Source organism: Corticium candelabrum, chromosome 6, assembly GCF_963422355.1.
Source record: "Corticium candelabrum chromosome 6, ooCorCand1.1, whole genome shotgun sequence".
NCBI classification, from domain to species: domain Eukaryota; kingdom Metazoa; phylum Porifera; class Homoscleromorpha; order Homosclerophorida; family Plakinidae; genus Corticium; species Corticium candelabrum.
In genome coordinates this window covers 3049790-3070265 of record NC_085090.1, presented here as the reverse complement: position 1 = coordinate 3070265, position 20476 = coordinate 3049790, and the positions used below count along the sequence as shown (strand labels likewise).

The 20476-nt window shown below is 42.2% G+C and overlaps 2 protein-coding genes across 2 annotated transcripts; both read left to right on the top strand.

Annotated features, from left to right (window-relative positions):
* The first annotated feature begins 17361 nt into the window (after positions 1–17361).
* On the top strand, positions 17362–18210 carry LOC134180752 (uncharacterized). The gene is made up of 2 exons (XM_062647937.1): positions 17362–17613; positions 17939–18210. The coding sequence occupies exons 1-2, from the start codon at positions 17406–17408 to the stop codon at positions 18208–18210; spliced, it is 480 nt and encodes a 159-aa protein (XP_062503921.1). The 5' UTR covers positions 17362–17405.
* Positions 18211–18571: 361 nt separating this feature from the next.
* Positions 18572–20185, top strand: LOC134181350 (uncharacterized). Its single transcript, XM_062648615.1, has 3 exons — positions 18572–18934; positions 19073–19209; positions 19280–20185. Exons 1-3 carry the CDS (start codon positions 18850–18852, stop codon positions 19823–19825), a joined length of 768 nt encoding a protein of 255 aa, XP_062504599.1. The 5' UTR covers positions 18572–18849; the 3' UTR covers positions 19826–20185.
* The last annotated feature ends 291 nt before the right edge of the window (positions 20186–20476 follow it).

The following is a 20476-nucleotide window of genomic DNA, read 5'->3' as shown; positions in this document are numbered from 1 at the left end:
AGCTAAATCCATGTACAACTAGATGAATTCCACTTATTGGGCGTGCGCTGGAAGGGCGTGGTATACCTTGATCGTGCTCTCCCCTTCGGGTTTCGCTTGGGCACCCAAGATATTTTCGGCCGTTCCAGTTGCCCTTCCCTTGATCATGTATTGCAGAGAAATCACCTCCGGTATTCACTACATGGAGGATTTTTATTTTCGGACGGACGAACTCAAGTGAGTGCGCGAAGAACTTGACTACAGCGCTTCGCACATGCAACTGCCTTGAGGTTCCAGTAGCCGCAAAAACGCTGTAGGGGCCGTCATCGTGCCTTGAGTTTGTAAGGCTGGTACGATCTGCATGCCGCAAGCAAAGCTACAACAAACCTTTCGAATAGTTAGCCATTGGCGTAGTCGTCAGTCTTGCACCAAGAGAGAGCTGTTGCCGTTGGGTGGAACCCTGCAGCACGCGGCGTCGGTAGTCAAGTCCGGCAGATGTTTCCTTCGCCATCTTCTCGACTTATGTTGCCGCGTCAGCGCCTACACTAGTGGGTTCGGCTGAATGCAGACGCGCGAGCAGATCTACTGTGGTGGGATACATTCTTGGTCATGTGAAATGGTACGTGTTCTCTACGTACTCTTGTCTCGCAGCCCCAACGCTGCGAATGAGTTCGCACGCCTCGGTCTATGGAGTTGTGGTGCTGTCTGGCGCGAGCACTGGCTACAATAAGAATGATCTATAGTGTGGCGCGACTGCACAATCCCAGCAAAGGAGTGCGTGCCAGTTCTTCTAGATAGCGTCTCTTGGGATCTTCAGTGACACGGCTAGTGCATTATGTTCCGGTGCGACAATACTACAGTTGTGTCCGCCTTGCGTAACTACTCCTGTCACGACAAGCTGGTGATGCACCTGCTGAGGCTTCTCACGTTTGTTGCAGCCCATTTTTCATTCTCTTGTTAGGCCATCCATATTCCAGGGAAATATAATCACGCCGCGGATGCACTGTCTCGTAAAAACCTACTAACGGCCCGCTTTTTCACCAACAGCTACGTTAAGCCCCGGATCAAGTCTCGGTGCAATTTCTAGCGTTCCTGCAACCGTAGCACAATGACTGGAACTCACCCAGCTGGAGGTTGAAGATAGTCGATTCTTTTCGTCTGGCTTCTCTCCAGCGACTCTGAAGTCGTACGATACGGGTCATTATCGGTTTCGCCGATTCTGCCAAATTCTCTCATTTCTTCCACTGCCTACGTCCGAACGTAGTCTGTGTTGTTTCTTCGCGGCTCTCAAGGAAAAACATCTTACGGACAGGACCATCAAACGCTACTTATATGCCATATGTCACGTGCATATTCAATATATCCATAGAGACCAGTTTGTGTCTGCTCTTCCCCAACCAACGTATGTTCTACGTAGAGTGCGCCGGACGCAGGGTGAGGGCCACACCTGTCAACACTTTTCCAGCACATCGATGGAGCTGCGCGCGATCAAAGCTGGATGGTCTCAGCAGCCTCTTAGCTACTATATATACAGTTATGCTCTGGGCAGCCTGCTGCCCGGGCTTCTTCGGTTTTCTGAGGGCGGGCGCATTCACCGTGTCATCATTGTCGGCCTTCGAGCCTGCATCTCACCTCACACCTCAAGATATTACAACCGACTTTCACGAGAACCCAACCATTGCGTTTATGAACCTAAAGCAGCCAAAGACAGACCCCTTTCGCCGCAGTGCCGATGTCCATCTTGCACGGAGCGCCAATGACATCTGCTCAGTATTGTCACTTTTGGTATACATGGCTCTCAGGGGCAGTAGTTCGGGGCGACTGTTCATCTTCAGAGGCCGCTTTACTCTGTCCAGCATTAAAGTTGTGCAATAGGTGCAGCGGGGGCGTTGTCGTCAACAGGGCTAGATTGTTCGGTATTTACTGGATACAGCTTCTGAATCGGTGCTGCCTCTACTGCCATGGCTAGTGGCACCAACGACTCTACCATCAAACATTGGGACGGACGAAAATGTGTCTCAACAAGCGCCTTCGTAGGCAAAGGAAAGAAAACAACTTTGGAAAAAGTGACACGTCATTTCAATTTTGCAGCATCAATGTCACAGCTTGGTCACAATTTTCGTTCTTCACTAAAGTTGCAAGACTCGGGTGAAGAATTTACTTCTTCATTATACGATCAACCTGGAATGTCAGTGAATTTAAAAGAAATTAATGAAGTACGGTGTAACATGTTCTGTTCACATTCATCCCAATGGTACCAAACTGCCTCCAACTAAGGACGCTCTTAGACAGCATGTAGTTGGAGCAGTTGGAGCAGTTGGAGCAGTCTATCAAGCTGCGATACTGAGGCGATCCTTAGTATGTGATCCAAACTTTTCAAGTCGCAGCATGCACGGTTGGATCTTGAAAGAAAGTCAGCTGTCAATTGACTGGATGTCGCAATATCCAGCACCACATGAGATTTCTAAAGTCTAGTTCTTGTGATTGTAAAATTGGCTCACAGCTGCAATACAATTCCATTTTCGAGATTTTCAGTGAACTATCTACCATTTGCTGTTTTGGTCAACACATTGCGTAAATAAACATATCAAATGAATCGAATTTCGACTCTCTCTCTTGCATAGAGCAAACAACGCGTCTTGAACTCTTTACGGTAGAAAATTCTTAAATTCAAGCTTGCAAAAGCAAATCTTAACGCGCGTTAACAGTATTAAATTGTTAATATACGTCGTTTCTTACGCTATAAAATGACAGAAATGCTTATAATTATAAATCATACTGAACTCTTCAAAGTAAGAATAGCGTCATGCTCGTGGAAAGAGACCCTACGAAAACGGTGTGCCGCGCCCACTTCAATTTATTTACGTCCAATTTTTCTCCCTGTTAGCCACGTCTGATCAATATGCAACAACCGCAGTTTGTATTCTAGTCATGCCTTATTTAGCATATGTAAGTGGCACATTGTTGTAGCAATGTCGCAACGCAACTCTTTTCCGGGAAGGTTTCAAACTTGTACATAGGACTAAGAGCCTCGCCAAGAATTTGTTGACCGTAGCTAGACTCTCGTGGCTAGGAAGCTTGTTAGTTCACCTTCCAAGGACATTTCCGTTTGACTCGCCAATTATACGGCTAACCCTCAGACTATTTACAAAACACGCACGTCGGCCACTTTGTTTCCATCCCAAATGAGAAAGAGACTACAAGACATCAGTCAACTAAAGTGGAATAGCCGGGGATTAAACAGTGAGAGGCCTATATCTGACCTGTTTGACATCGAGCATTTGACAAGAGAACAAAGCAATCAACTGCAGTCCCCATTATGTGAATACCGGGATATCATTTAAACTAGCACAAGCAAGATAAGCTTAACTTCACGAGTATATCACGGAATAGAAACAAACGACGCGACTCCCGTTCGCCAGCGACAATGGCGCTTGCAAATTCATAAATAGCAAGAGGTGAGAAAATACCTAAAGAAAATGTCAGAACGCCACGTAAATGAACCCTTGTAAGAGCTCGTGGTTTGCATGGGAACTTCTCGTAAGCAAACGGGATGGATTTATCCGATTTTACATCGATTAATTACTGACGAATGAATGCGGTAACACAGAAGCACGCGTACACACTCACACGCTTTAAAGACAATCTAGATGCACTCGCGGGCTCACGATACCTTTCTACATTGGATTTAGCTAGTGGGTGCTAGCATATCGAAGAAGATCCCACTAACCGACGCAAGACGGCATTTACAATGACGCAAGGTCTATTTCAATTTAAAGTCATACCTTTCGAGCGGTGCAACGGCCCCGTCATCTTTTAGAGATTGATGGAGCCAACGTTGGCTGGCTTACAATGGTCAGTTTGCGTTATATACACAGAAGATATCATTACGTTTAACAAAACTTTTGAAAATCCCTTGAAATGTCTGAGAGAGGTGTTCCAACGGTTTCGGGAGACTGGGATAAAGCTCAAACTTTCCAAGTGCCAAATACTAAAAACCAATGTTTCGTAAATAAGTCACGTCATCAGTCAAGATGGAATCGGACAAGATCCAACAAAAGTGGAGTGTCTCAAAACTTGCCCAGTTCCAGTTTGCTTGAAACAGTTACGTAGCTTTATGGAGTTTGCGACATACTAAGGGAAGTTTATCAAAGGATTTTTTCAGCTGCAAGTACGCGCCGCTACGGCCCTTGACAGTAAAGAATGTCAAATGTTTATAGGATAGACCTATGACGCTGTCTGTAGAACTCTCACACCGAAGCTCACGTCTGCAATATTCTGGCCTATCCTAAATTTAACCAAACCTTTACTCTGGATACGGACGCCAGTTAATCCACCATTAGCAGCGTCTTGTCTCCAGAGAGTACGAATGGCGAACAAGCTACTGCGGTCGGAAGTCGACAAATTAACTAAAGCCAAGAAACGGTATTCCGTGACGCGTAAAGAGTTACTCGTCTTAGCATATTCCTTGAAGCACTTGAAGACGCCAGGTGGTAGTCCGTACCGATCACCAGGTTCTCCAATGATTTCACTGATTTATGAACTCCAAAGAACAGGTTGCGAGATGGCTAGAGCTCCTGGAAGAGTATGATAGAGAAGTCCACCACAGACAGGAAAAACAGCACAGCAACGCAGACGCACTATCTCGCATTCCGTCAGCGCCAGCCCTTGCCACAGTGACTAGCACCACTGCTGCTGCCGTTGTAGACAAGAATGCGAACACATCAGATTTACGGGAAGGCTGGATGGATCGTGACTATAAAAGACAACTACAGGAGAGCCAAACGAGAAATGTCGGAACTAAAATAGTACTAGAATTGGTTGCCTTGGGAAAGCGTACAAAGTTGAAAGACATATTTGGGCTGACACTAAACATTCGCACCACATGGGAGCAATGGAAACAGCTAAGTGTGCGAGATTGAATAGTATATCGACAATGGGAGCTCTACGATGGTGATTTACGTCTACAAGTAGTGGTGCCGTAAAGCATAAAGAATAACATCCTTTATTTGTGTCACGACGCTCCTACGGCAGGCCATTTAGGGCAGAAGGAAACTTTACAACGAGTACGGTTCTACTGGACAGGCTTACATCACGACGTAAAAGAATGATGTCGTTGTTGCATCCAGTGCGCTCAACAAAAATCACCGGGTACCACATAAAGGGTCCCGCTATTACAAGCCACTGCGGATACACTATAGAAGGTGTGGCACTCGATATCATGAAACCGCTACCAATGACAACTCAAAAACCGTTATATTTTAGTTATTGACGATTACCTTTTCAAGTAGGAAGAAGCATTTACAATCCTTAACCACAAAGAAAGCACCGTGGCCAAAATAGTGTTTTAAGAATTCATATGCAGACTTTGCGTGTTGGCTTATATACGCAATGGCCAAGGTAGAAATTTGAACCTGCGTTGTTTAAAGAACTGGGTGCTCTCTTAGGAATAAAGCATACCCGGAATACCGCATACTACCCGCAGTCGGACTGGTTTATCGAGCTGTTCAACAGCACACTGCAAGCCATGTTGAGTATCTGCGTCAACAACAACCAGACGGATTGCGACTTTCACTTGCAACATGTATTCTTTCCATACAGATCGAGTGTTCAAGAAACAACAGCATACACAAATCACTTTTTGCTTACCGGCAGAGAGATCACACCTCCAGTTAACCTCACGTTTGGATGTCCCCTTGACAATCCATGCTATTGCTCCGGTTTTGCCTCACAGGTACGGACGAAACTGCAGGCAGCATACGAGACTGTAAGACAGACGACGTCATCCCGGCAACGAAGACGGAAGAGTCACTATAACAGAAGGGTGCATCGGTACCCGTACAGAGTTGGAGAAAGGCTGTGGTTACACATGCCACATGTCAAGCGGGGACAAAGCTCCAACATGTATAAACCGTGGAAAGGACTATACACGGTAGTCAAGGTTTGTCTGATGTGACATATAGGATCCAGTCAGTAAGCTGAAGAAACTGACAGGTTTTTCATTTGGATCGTTGAAAGTTATATTTAACGCAAGCCATGAAAGACAAAAACAACACACCAACAGAGTTTTCGTCAGCGAGAAGTGGGAGTATTACAAAACCGATGACCGACAAACGGATAAACGGCCGCAGACGAGATTATTGACAAGGAAAGTATTACCGATGCAACGGTGGAGCTCTAATCTGACCCCGGGGATTGGGGGCCGTTTAATATGGAAAGAAAGAGGAGATAAACATTAAAACCGCCAACTCAAAACAGACCATCAGAGATGGCCCCTCCTCTAAGACACTCTTTGGAATTAGCGAAGGAGAGTACGGATACACAGGCTACCAGCACACAGACGTCGAGTGAGACAAACATTCCTGCCGCAGAACCTCACGGATCGCTGACACCAAACACTGGCTGCAGACCTGCAACGGAATCAACAAAGGAACAGGCGGAGATTCTTCTAACACGTCGTCTACCATTCTGAGCAAAAGAAAACGACCTAAATTGCATAAGTAAACTCGAGACGAATTACTACTCGGAAGGCGGCAGTGTAGGAAAATGACAATGTACTATTCAGTGATGTAGAGCTACGCATGCGTAGCGAGTAGAGTTGTTAGAATGTTCAGACGACTTCGTGGTTGTACCGTACATACTGTACCGTTAAACTCCTACTAATACTTTAGTGGCCAAACTCAATGATCTTTCGCATTTGCTACTTTCCTAGACAGTGCACTTACAAAAACTTCAGAATGTACACTCTATAACAGATCGATCGACCCCGTAAACTATCCCACTGAGGTTTTCAGCACTCTAATGACCATCAGGATTTCCTCGGAGTCGATTTAATCGAGATTTCAGCGATTTCCATGGGCTATCCAATTTCTGAATATGCGGTATCGGGAAGCGGCATCTCCCAGGTCATTCACATTACCGTCAAATGCCGAGATTTGAAGAAGATAACAGTCTATCCCAAGCCTCGTTTACTATTGGTCACACCATGGAGGAATGTTTTACATGACAATACAATCAAAAGTAGTTTTTTAATGTGAATGTAAAATACGTTGCATTTGCCTCGGAATCCAGACTATTTGTGTCAACAGATTACCAAAGCGACTGTAAAGTCTCAAGGAAGCGGGTGCATAACATCAACATTCCAATTTGTAGCAAATTTATTGTCGGTAGTATAAATAACAGCAGTATACACAGAGCTTTGAAGTAGCATCTGTCTAGGTTTTATGTTCAAACCATCATGGTTTCACGTTACGCTTTTCGCGCAACTATCAACATCTTCTATTTTCTACATATTCTATATTCTTAAACCAAAAATTTCTTTTACATGACATATGTGTAAATGCTTTTAAAATTTCCTTTTTTATCATAAACATTGTTACCGATTGCAGAAAGAATGAAAGGTTCCAGACTTGTTACAGTCTACGGGATATTGATCAGTGGTCTCTGCAGTTCTTAGATGCTCCTGGTTCTAGAAACGGGTAGTTCACGAAAAGTTTGATATCTCCGAAAACTGTAGCCTCAAGCCAAAAACGTTTTTTTGAGTTATCTTTCAGTGCATTGAGACGCAAAATGGCAAACTATCTGATTACGTTCACGTCTCTGAAAATATGGTAATTTACTGCTGTAAAATTAAGAGAGGTAATGGTAAAGAACTTTTAGTGTGCTATAGCAACTTAGTGTAGAGATGCGTAAAATGGTATCCGGGTTAGGGGTCAAACGGCAAGTCTAACCTCGTACCCAAGACGTTTTCGCGCGAGTGTAGCTTTTGCACTGTCGTCTATTCGAGCTCCGAGTGTTCGCCCACTTGTAACTCGTTTTTACGAAGATCTATTTTTATATTGTAACCACAACCTGACGATTGGGAGAAGTGCCTCCAGTGACAGCCGTGTTTCCTATACCAGCCTATCGTGTATGTTTGCGGACTTCCTGTTTAATGCAAACTCTGAATAAAAAACTGACCATTATGAGAGATACACGTTGACCCAATTTCCATTTAAGCAATGCGTTCGGTAAGCAAACATCAGTAGATTTTGTGATTTTGCACACTTACCACAGTGCAACTGATACTTACCTAGAGAACCCACGTGAAAAGGTAGAAACAGTTTTTAATATTTGTATAATGTTATGTGCGCTTTGATAACCATGGTTGGTCGATAAAAAGGGTACAAATCGTTTGTACACTGATACATTACCGCTGTCAAAGAAAACTTACATTCCCTACCGTTGCTATCATCACTGCACAACACAGCTGTTGTCAATGACAAGCAGATGATTTGATATTCCATTATTGATCTACTAACAGCCAACGAAGCTAGACCGTAGCATCGTAAGCCAGGTCACTTTCGAGAGCGTCATAGTGACGTGGACCCAGGATCCGATTACATACCTTGGATAAGGCTAAATTCGATTTCCTAACGATCTCGTTAATGTAATTGCGATTTATACATAAAGTGCAGAGGAATCCCCCCGCAGTGAGCGCTTGAAAGAAAGCTAGTGAAGCTGTTGATAGACAAAGTGCTTGTGAATAATGAGCCCAGGAATAGTCTACACGGGACTGCTTCGCTGAACCTACACTCTCCAGCAACATTTCTTTCTACTGAACTCATCTGCATGTTTGCGTGAATTGAAACCGATGTAGCCCTGTTCACGACTCTTGCGCGTCTACTCTGACATTTAGCTAAAGTCTTTCTGGGAATGGTGTGAGAACTGCCGGCCTTGTTTGACTCAACGGTTTATACGTTATCAAAGCAGTGGCATAATGATTGTTGACCTCTTCAGATGAGAACGCAGTCGACGTCATGATCAGATTGGCGTGTGTATTGCTAACGCAGTCTCTCTGAAATGAAATAGCGTGTGACGGCACTTTTGACTTAGCAAGCAGCTCTTTTCTACGATATACAGCGCGGCACCGTTTCTCGGACACCATCATATTCCGGACGCGAGTTCTCAGTTATCCGATTTTGAACGCAGTCCCTACCAAATCATAAATGTAGGTATCCAAGTTGTAATTGAGCACACCAAATTAGAGCATTGTACCTCTTCTCTGCTTAGAGTGAGATTGAAAACTGTGCGGAGCCTTGCCTACCCCCTTCATCGGACAAACGCATCGTTCACCGAACAGTAGCGTTTATATTGCACACACGCATCCTTCAGCCTAGTTACTTATATATCGCTAATGAGCAACTCTTTACCTACAAATTGTGTTGTTAGCCTGCATGTCAGCCAAGATCTGTAAGAGTTAAGGTCAGTCAAACGCCCGTGGTAACTGCCCGAATCGTCGGACACCCATTTTCTTGCCTTCCTACCTTCTCAGCAACAGCTCTGGGTTTCAAATGACTGCATTTGATTACATTCAGCTATCTGAAACGCAGCAGAACGCAGAACACTTGTCTAGAGTGCTTAATGGCAATTCTGAGTCACTTCTCCTACAACCACGCCCCCACTAGGACGTGTAAAATATGTCGCTTGAACGAACTAGCCGTTCAGCAAAGAAGACGACAACTGAAACCGATGAGAGAGCACGACTGAAGTGCTAAAACGTTCTTTTACCCTTTGCAAAGAAAGTCGATCGCTGCGTAGTTACCACGCGTTGACAAGGACTTGACGTAGTCTAATTCAACTTTACCTAGAAGAAGCAAAGGTGAAGGTTCTAGCTGCTCTGATAGTAAACAAAGTTCCTGCATTCGGTACAGTTGGTTGTACCAACGATGACGTGCTGCACTTCGTGACGGTGCAAGGCCAGGCAATGGTAGATATCAAACTGAGATAGAAATACCTGCACACGTCTTAGTCAGAGCCAAGTAACAATTAGGGGCCTTGAAAGAAATCACGGGCTGTTTCTGTGCGAGTTGGGTGGATGTGGTCACCGCAAAGCTTGAACATGGTTGACGTGAATCGTCTGCTACATTCGGTGCATCAAGCCTGTGCAGCTGTGCTGCAAGACACTCAGGAGTTCAAATTCTTACGCTGGAAGACTAGACAGTACCGGAGGGCTAGTAGATGCCAACAGAGTGAGCTTGTCAGCAGAGAAAATTTAGCAGTTTACTCTAATAATCGTTGCTGAGTCAAATAAAGGTCAAACGAATTGGGGGCCGTACAATATTTCCTTCCAACTCTCTCTCATGACATTATTACCTGCAGGCTGCTGCTGCAACGAAAATACGACTGCCCGACGGAACGGGCGTTACCACGACTCAATGAGCGTGCGCTCTCTCTCCTGGAGAGAGCGAACGGAGACAGTGATGGTGCTGTTGTGTTATCTTGTCACCTATAAACTTATGTCAGGTGCAAAGTTGCAGAATTGCCTTTGCGTTTTCATGGGGGAGGTCGTGTCTCCGGAATTATTGGTGGTGTCCGATGAACGGGGTTGCAGGAAGGATCACGTTTACCGTCCTAGCATAACCGTTTCAAGCCTTTGGAAGTCCCGCATCTGGAATCACAGTCTTTACTAATCCTTCTTACTGTGGGCTTTAACAAAGTTCAGCCTTATTTCGTTTACTTCTTGCATGACTGTCCGATGATTGATGGTGTCCGATAACAGGGGATTCGCTCTAGGCTCTCCTCACGATGAACTCGAAGCATCTAGGCGTGGAAAAATAGCAGTGCCGTGGATCTACCATATTCAGGAAGTTTAGAGTTGACACGTAGTTGCATGTGTTGTACAACTTGTTTCAATGCACGGACTCTGAGTGCTACATACACTAAAAATATATGAGCTAATTTTTCAAACTACCGCTTTGCAGATCTTGATTCGTAGTTCTTTAATCGTCGGTGTACTGTCGGCGAAACTGAACTATGGAAAGAAGTCGTGACACTGCAGAATATTACATGGCTGAGTTGTCTAAACGTACTAGAAGCGAACGATGATGTCAACTACGTACTTTGCGCAAAACAAGCAAGTGCGTGAAGCTTTGTCGCCGTATTTTGTAACTCAACTTTCATACCTGCTGGCCAAGCTAATTATATTAGCCTTATCTAAGCTATGAAACCGGATCAGGGGTTCGCACGTCATTGCATAAATTATTTCTCTGCTAATGCTACACAGTCGAATCGACTTTCAATTAATAAATATAATCCATAAATCAAACAATATTCGAATTGGAAAAGAAGGATCAGACTGTATACCACTACCACAATATCCTAACTGTCTGATACTTAACAATGAGCATTTTATTGACTTTGTCACCAATTAACTATACAAGCACAGATCAGAGTCTTTAGACGAACTGCCAGAAATTATAGAACAGATGTGATCAAAAGTTTTACGCTTGGCCTACTACAGACCTCTCAGCTTTTCTCGGCAGGAAATCGTGAGACTGTCTTTTTGGAAATGACTACGCACATTAAAATGTGTCCGTTGTAGGCGTGGCATATCCCTCTGAGTGAAAAACAGGCGGCCACACACTTACGTGTTGGCCTTAATTTCCTGTTATAGATACCTGGATACCTAAGACAAGCAAGCAAAGCCATATTTAGAGCCTACTTCAAAAAATTCTTTATGTTGGAAAACGAGGCTAACAGTTCTGACTGCCAGAGTGTCTCACGATAGGCTTGTCAGAAGAGGGACCAACAATCGTGAGAATTGGGCACTAATCGTAAGATCGTGAGACAGGCACGTACATTATGAGTCTCACGACGAAATCATGAGAGTTGAGAGGTCTGATACTATACATAAAAACGTTACCTGACCTCGTTTTGGTTGTCCAATTTGCGTTTCAGTCGTTTGAGATTCTTCATGAACTAATGACAGTCAACTTCAAGTGTGTGAACCAAATACATTGTAACGAAAATGTAATTACCAAAGAGATGTTGTTTAACTGTCATCAAGTGCCTTAGAAAGGCAGCAGACGTACTAGCAGCATACACATGAAAATAGTCTCCTTTGCTTGCATCAGAGCCATAGTCCGAAATGCCTTTCATGACAACTGCTTTGCCTGGAACTTCGTTTCTTTTGAAACTGTCAATGGCTTGTTTCATAAAGTAGTAAGATTCCATGTCTACTGCTTTCACATTTTTGTCGGCCACCCGTTTTTTGTAAGTAATCAATTCCGCTGTCAGGTTCATGTGCTTGTGTGGCACGGAAAGCATGGAATCAACAAGAGCTACAATAATATCCCGACGCGGAAATATAGCTTCATTTGCTGAATATCTCTTTCCTAGATCAGTTAAAAAATATCTACATTCTGCTGTAGGAGATAGACTAACCCAAGATGATGACGATCGTAACATTGTGTTTAGGATTTCGTCATAGGTGAGACGAATCGTATCATCTCTCATTGTAGACATTCCAGGTAATTTCTTGTCCACCATCTTGTCCAGTAGGTCTCTCTTGGTAATACCGTCCTGCCCACTCTTGATTACAAGGTCTAGAATGAGTTGTTGGAGATAACGAGGGCTTGGACGAACGGCATTCTCTGGAACATACTTCAACCAGACGTAAGAATCCAAGTGAATCAATTCATTGACTGCTGCAAGGATGCCTTTGTCGAGCTCACAGAATTCTGCTCTAACTTGGAGATCCCCGCCTTCCTCGACTGTACCTCCCATCTCTACTGTCGCTCGATTGGCGACAAACACACAACCGTGCTCCACGTGGCCATGTGTGTTTTCTTCTGCAGCGCACGTTCCCGTCATCGCCACTATGGTAGCCGTGAAGAACTTAGCGAGATTGCCAAGCAATATTTGGCTTTCGGTTCCTCCTATGTCTGTTTGTGCGACCACGCCCACCTTCATGTCACTAGAATTCCATCCTTCGCAAACTCTGACATTGAGCCTGCTGAGATCCGTGGGATGTGTGTATTTGTTTTCGAACTTGCTGTTCGTTCCGCTTTCCAAAACTGCTACCGCCGCCTGCAGTTCCGACTCCAAAGCGCAAATAATGAGAACGTTCAAATGATCTTGACTAGCAGACATTGTCGAAGATCGTTGGAGCAACCTTTTCTCCGCTTGTAATTGTGTCAAGTTGCAAGTTGCATACAAAGAGAATTGTATTCAATAATGCAAATGTCATTGAAACTCGCGAGACTCTCACTCCTACATAGTAACTAAAGCTAATTACGTGCTGGAAAGTTGCCCTCTAGGTAGTTCAACTGTAGTGGCCTTCGTTTTGTGTCAGCCTCTAGATCTTTAGCGGCCAACTTCTAAAAGAAATAGTCTCTTGTACATTGACCCTTCTCGCTTTGACCGAGTATCTGAACGATGCAAATTTGGGCACGAAATCACGTCACATGATATTTCATTGGGAGCCAAGATTCTTTTACATCTCTGCTAACTTAGAGTTTGGCAAAAGTAGTTGCCAGGATTTCAGCTAGAGAAATTTTATTCCATAAATTTAAGTTGTTTCGATTGCAAATCAGGAAGGTCTGTAATTAATTTCTATTGGAAGTACCCGGATATAACCTTGCCTCAGATTCTTTTGATGAGAGGTACTGTGAAAGATTTTGTATAATTACTGCACAAATTTTACTGAAGTTAGCAATTGTGAAAAAGTTTGTATGTATTGTCATTTCGAGCATCCCACGTACACATCTCGATTTTTAAAAATGTTATCACTGTGCAGGCGAAGAAATTATCGTATTGCGATGCAAATCTAGAGACGTCGAATAAGCCAAGCATCTGCAATTAATAACAGCACATACCATACAACAATCAAGTTATTATTGTTCGTGTTTACCACAAAATTCTACATACCAACAAATTCAAGTAAAATTAACTCATATATTTGAGTAAGTTCTTACTTTTCAATCTAAAATGATTGCTAATTTTATTTTCAAAATTTCCATTTAGTATATTTATTTAATTTAAATACTAGAGATGTAGATAAATTCACACTAAAGACCCTTTCTGCTGTACAACTATGGGTAACACTCACTCGTCCAACTGACATTATGAAATAGTTGCTAGGAAAAGTTTCTTAGCTAAAAAGAACATATATAGTAAAGCAGAAATTTTTCAGAATTTTATTCTCAGGAAGAGACCGTCGATTTATTAGAAGTATTTACACGTCAACTTCACTTCTTGACTTTGCTAATAATCTTGCTGAATGAAAATCTTTAAAAGAATGTTATCGTTTATATCTATGAATATTGTAAATAAATTGAAATGTCAAGTCAGATAAAGAACCAATATATGTAATTTATATCAATTTAGGCTTTAGTAAAATTTGTTGGAATTAAATATTATAAATATCTTTCTGACGTAAAAAGTGACTGTTGGGACTTTATCTGCCTTTAGTGTTCCATAAAAGAAGAAAATTATTGTACCAACGAAATTTCTTGCAATTTGTGCGGTCAAAGATTATTACACAATAAAAGATATGGAGTTGGATTCTTCCTGCACAAATTTGTTGGGTTTGATTTTTTATTGCACAAATACATTTGGCATTAGTAGTGATGTTTCCTAAAACCTGAAATTGCCCTTCATTTTCGCACAATTTTCTTCTTTAGGGTATTTAACAAATAATACCTTACAATATTAAAAAATCACAAACTTAGTTTTTAGGTTTCTTGTAGACACATACACTCCAGGCAGAATATAGAGACCCAAGCACAGGGCTGTACTTTCGCACTGCTACAATACTAAACCAAGATACATTAATATATATATATATATATATATATATATATATATATATATATATATATATATATATATATATAAGGCATTCGAAATCATCTTGGAGATCAATCGTGTGACTCACGTATTGGAATGCATGCTTTGACGAGGTGCCACAGTACTGGTGCTTCTAAACGAAGAGGTAAAACGGCATCTTTAGCAATTCTTGGCAAGGATCCCGACGTATTAGTGTGTCAGAGCCTTCAGCGTCTTGGAGTTCAATTTGACGTAAGTGATGACGTGTAGAGAAAACGTGAAGAGCTCGTTTGTAGACTGTATGGTTCAAATAGTTGCACGAAATTAAATGAATACAGATATCTGCTCTTGACACTAGAAGCTGCATCTGGCGAGAACTTGCCACCAACAGAAGATGCACTAAAGAAACATATTCATCGGGCAAACTATCTAGCAGGCGTATGAATTCTGGCTTTGGAAAGCGAACCGGATAGTCCTTCTCCTTGTGACCGAGGATGAAAGGTGCTAGACTGCGAACTGACGCAAGACTGGATGACCAAGAATCCAGCACCCAACGAACTGCTATTGCTTGTTCATTGTCAGTGCAAACGGCCGGGTTTGCTCTTTCGTACAATGCTAATGTTATTGTTCGGGATTAGCATGTTTTGACGCTTACAGCTGTAAAAATGTACTCTAAAAGCAACTAATCGTGACGCGGACGACGACGACGACGACGACGACGACGACAAATTCAGCGGCTCCGACGACACTGAACTACAATGAGTTTTGTCAAAAGAGTACCTAGATTACAGTAAATCTACAATTATTTGCCTAGAAAAATATACTTAGAGTACCGATTCCTACTTCTTTAAAACATTGTTCTGTATGAAGATAGGTAATATATCATTTGAAATTTCTACAGCTTATTGTCTTGTGCATATACATCTCCTAGAAACGAAACCTCTACATGTTTCCTCGCGCTCACCGCACGCAGCGGGACCTATGCGAATAGAAAAGTACAGGAACCTGAGCTGACCTATTTGCTTATTTCTAGAGTCTACAAACATAAAATTAAAATTTTAAAATTCATACTATGCTGCAATAGCTTATTAAACTGAAGAAAACACTATTTCGCTTTTGCACTTATACGGGACTTTACACTTGTCGACTGTCGTCTGAGAACAGCACTTGGGACAAGTCTACGATTACGGCCCACCGTTTTTTCCAGTTCTCCAACGCTCTGCAGTACAGATATGCAAGCGCTTTTCGTTAGTAGGCTGGGGACTCTATTTGTCCCTACGTAATCTCTAGAAAAGTTTTGGCGACTAGGCAATGAAGATGTTGATATCCATTTAAAGGGACCTAATAGATTCCCGGTTGGACTGCTGATGGTGTTTTGGACTGCTTGGACTGCTTGGACAGCGTTAGGTTAGTCAATAGCAGGGGCGGCGGAGCCGGGGGGGCTGGGGGGGCTAGAGCCCCCCAACTTTATCAACTTTGGTTCCTTTTGAAGTTAATGTCCGATATCAATTTTGAAACTGGGACTTATAGCTTAGTTATTGTTACAATATTAATTAAAGGACCACAATGTGCAGACATACAGATTTCACTAGCAGATGAGGTGTATCGGACGGAGTTACAATACCTAAACTTGAGGCATGTATATTGCAGGACCAATGATTTGCAATATCTCAGAGTGGGTGTGACCTAAATATAAGTGGGCGGGGCCTTGCTCCTAAAATTCAGCCCCCTCAACTTTCAACTCGCTCCGCCGCCCCTGAATAGTATTTTTGTTTGTTTCTGTAGACAGGAGATCGAGTTACCTAGAAATAGTCAAACTACAAACGTAAAACGTACATTCTCACGCTCTAGAATTAATCCATATATTTTCTAGACTAACAAGTTGCGTACTTGTTATTGTATTTGTTACGCTTTACGAGTTACGTTACTAGAGTCCGTCCAAGAATTTCGAGTAATGCTAGGCATGTGTGAAAACTCTACTAGTCAGCAGGACGTTTCTCAGTGCAATTACGCCTAGCATTAGAAAGCTCTTGTCAAGGCGGAGTCAGATCAGCGATCACCTTGTCAATCTGGCCTAGCGTCGCTCTAGCCAGGCCATAGGTTTCCAGTTGTTTACCCAAAACATCCTCACACCTTTGTGTACCCACGCTTTAGCTCTGACCCTCAAAGAGGCCGCCAAACGACTAATTACTATATGTTTACATTAGCCTACCTAGGTACGCTCATCAAGAGCTTTTCCGTATTAATTAGACTGGAAGTTTGGTCGAAGCAAACAGAACTGTGAGGATCAGGATAGTATAAGTCTTATCGCTGGTACGTAAAAGTGAAATCGCCATACTGGAAACGTCAAGTTACAATCTAAACATACTTAGCATGTACCAAACCGCCATTCTCACCGTATGTACGAGGATTCGTGGACAAACTCTGGTTCTATGGTATTGCTTGTAGTCCCTAAATATTATAATGGGGACTTACAATCTAGAATGATTGTTCACTGCCTGGTACGGCAATTAGATTTGTGATTATAATTAGCCTCGCCCCGATCTAGTGTGGATTGCAGTTTCGAATGCGCTGCCATGACATCCGACTGCAATCTGCGTCTGTGCCGAGGCTCCACTATAATGTTATGCCACAGTTTTGGTAGCATATGTTTAGAGACATACTACTGTGATGCTTGCAAGAGTCACTCCAATTACGAAGTAACCCATAGCCTCTAATTGTGTAGGCGAGATATTTAATTTCAAGCAATTTTCAATTAGTCTAGACTGTATGTACGTATGGTTTTTATAGGTATGATTCCATTTTGGTGCTGGCATCAGCAGTAATTGGGTTCAAGAATGCATACTACGTATTATGTCCTACTTTTCTCCTGTCTACCAGTTATCTGCTTTCGAGAACAATTACTGACGTATATTCCCAGTACAAGTTCTGTTGAAAGGACAATAAATCATCATCATGATGTCGTACTACAAAGTGAAAACGACACAATGCTACCAACTATTGTGATTATGGCGCAAAAAACCGTTGACAAAGTATTTCCAAAAGGTAAATTTTTGTTATCTAATACTGGCAACTTGTAGTGTGTATGTCGGTGTGAGCGTTGCCATGTTATCAGTGGATCATTAGTTAATAAATCAAAAATTAAATATGAAAGTGTAATAATTAATTATATTAATTTTATGTTAATATAAATATAGAATATACTTTGCATTGTGTAAATATTAATGGTTAATGTGTGATGCTGAAGCATTATATAAACAGCAATCAAAAGTAGATACGCTCTAATGATTAATAATAAAAATATTGCATTATAAACAAAATAATTGCTGTAATTTTTTACACTCAGTAGCAATGTCTGGGTTTTGTTTAGCTAAAGACAGAGGTGATGAGGAACACGGCAACACTTTGTTCGTGCACTTGGCTTCTACCATAGGGGTTCTCATAGTGAAGCATATTGTTCCAAGGTTGAGTTGGTCTTTGATTGTTGCTAAACTGTTTGCAATGTGGCTGGAATTGTGGTCAAAGTTTGTGAATGATGACACCATTGAAATGCAAAGGGATCTCACGGATGACCCTAAAGCAGTTTCAGGACCAAGTCAATGTACTGAAATGGCAAAACGACAAGATGATGGTAAGCTGTAGATTGTAACAATTACTGTCTCTATTTGTAATGTTGAGAATCATTGCTGGATGGCTATGCGACTGTACATTTGTCATTGACTTCTTTGTCCGCTGCATATTTCCTGCCCTTTTGTTTGTCGTGTGTGTGTGTGTGTGTGTGTGTGTGTGTGTGTGTGTGTGTGTGTGTGTGTGTGTGTGTGTGTGTGTGTGTGTGTGTGTGTATGTATATTGTACATGTAGTACATGAATTGAGACAGATGTAGATAATCAGTATGCAACCATAAGAGACTGTCCTAAGATTTGGGATAGACTTGTTTTTAGGTATACAATAACCATTGTCATTTTGTGTTTTTGTGTGCATCTAGGAAGTAAAAGCACTGAAATTATTTTACAAGAAAAAAATACTTCTACCACATCCAGCTTTTCTCAGACACCAGTGCTTTCTGACCAAGCAAGCGTTCAGCAGACTGCTGAAACCATTCTTCGACCTAACACTTCCCTCCTTATAAAACGCCTTACATATGCTAATGTCGAACATCTAGCACAGAAACTGCTCGATCATAATACTATTAGTGTCGAGGAATTGGAAAACATTACATGTTGCAAGACACCGACTAGGAGTGCAAGGCAATTGGTGATGCACACAATGATAAAAAAGTCATGGGAAGATGGTGTACAATTCGCTCGTTCCTGAAGCAAACAGAAGGTCTGCATGACATCGGGACTCGACTGTTGGTTGCAGCTGGTAAGACAAAGTAATCAAAGCAATAAATTCTGTTGAGTTGTCTGTCAATCTATATTTATCAATATTTAGTGCTCTACTAGTTGCACATATTTTTGTGGCATAACAGATTTCAGCACATGTCATACTCTTCTTGCGTAGGTGTATCAGACGAGCAACCATTGGATACTCAGCAGCTTGTGAAGGAGAATTGTCTGCTGAGGGATAAAATTCCAGGGAAGAATTTGATGTTAACAGCATATCGTTGTGAACTGATGAAAAGAGCCGGAAAGACTGAGGTAGAATTTCTTGCTAAAACGTTACCATAAATACCAAAATTACTAAAGTTTACTTATTAATTGTTCGTAGGATGTTGATACATTTGTTTGGAAATGTTTACCAACTTTACCACCGAACCGATCGTTTGCACTCAACTGTGTGACATCTTGCAATGGTACTATTGTTGTCAGCTTCTGGGGCCGGAGAGAACTATATACGCTAGCTCCTGGTGTCGAGACATGGCAGTGTTACAGAAGTGATCATGGTCAGATCAGAAATGTATTCAGCTCACAGAATAATTGCTATGTGTACGTCGTAGAGGGAGCTGACAAGAAAATCTACAGCTGGAATGAGAACGATTGGCACTTTGTTACTGACGTACCAATTTCTATGAAAAATGACATGAGCGTTTCCCTAACTGCTGATGATAATGATCATATCTACATACTGGGTGGGGAAAATAGCAAACGCGACAACAGCTTAGCGTATGTATATGATCTGAAAAGGAATGGCTGCTGGCAGCCATTGCCGGATATCCCATCTGTCTGTTACCTTGCCTCGGCATTTCATTTTGACAATACTTGTATGCAGCTGGAGGACGCACGAGAAATGCCAAAAGTCAGCACTCTGTACTAACAAACATTATTCAGTTGCCCCTCAATGGAAAGCGTTGGAATGAAGTTCAATCTCTAACCAATGCTGGAGCTACTGTCGCTCCTCTTTGTGGAAAACTTATTGCTACAGGAGGAAAGTTGCCTAATGGGCCTTCTGTAAAGAAAGCTGAGGTGTTGGACATGCGGTTCCATAATAAGTGGTTGCCTCTCCCTGATATGATGACCGCTCGTTTTCGGCATGGAGTTTGCACTACAACAAAAAATTGTCTAGTAGTAGTCGGAGGATATGGTATTAACAAACAGTGTGAACTGTTCAGCTGTACTACTAATTATTAATCTTTTGTATTGAACGAGTTATGTATTTCTAGTCAGTCAATTCCTATCTATTGTTGTACGAATCAATGAGATTAACGGCCAAATATAGAAAAGTCACGGAGACTGGAGATCCCAAATTTATAGTAATGACTCCATGTTGCAAAAGTTACAATATGCCATCTTTAAAGGCCAAATGCTGTAAACTTATCAATCTATCTGAAGATGAGGTAGTGGTAGTTAATTGATAGATAAATAGCTGAAAACACAATGTGCGATGTAAGCACTTGAACTTTGCTCACGTTGATTGCAAATAGAATGTGTGGATGCATATCATTTGCAACTGCCTCTTATAAAAGGC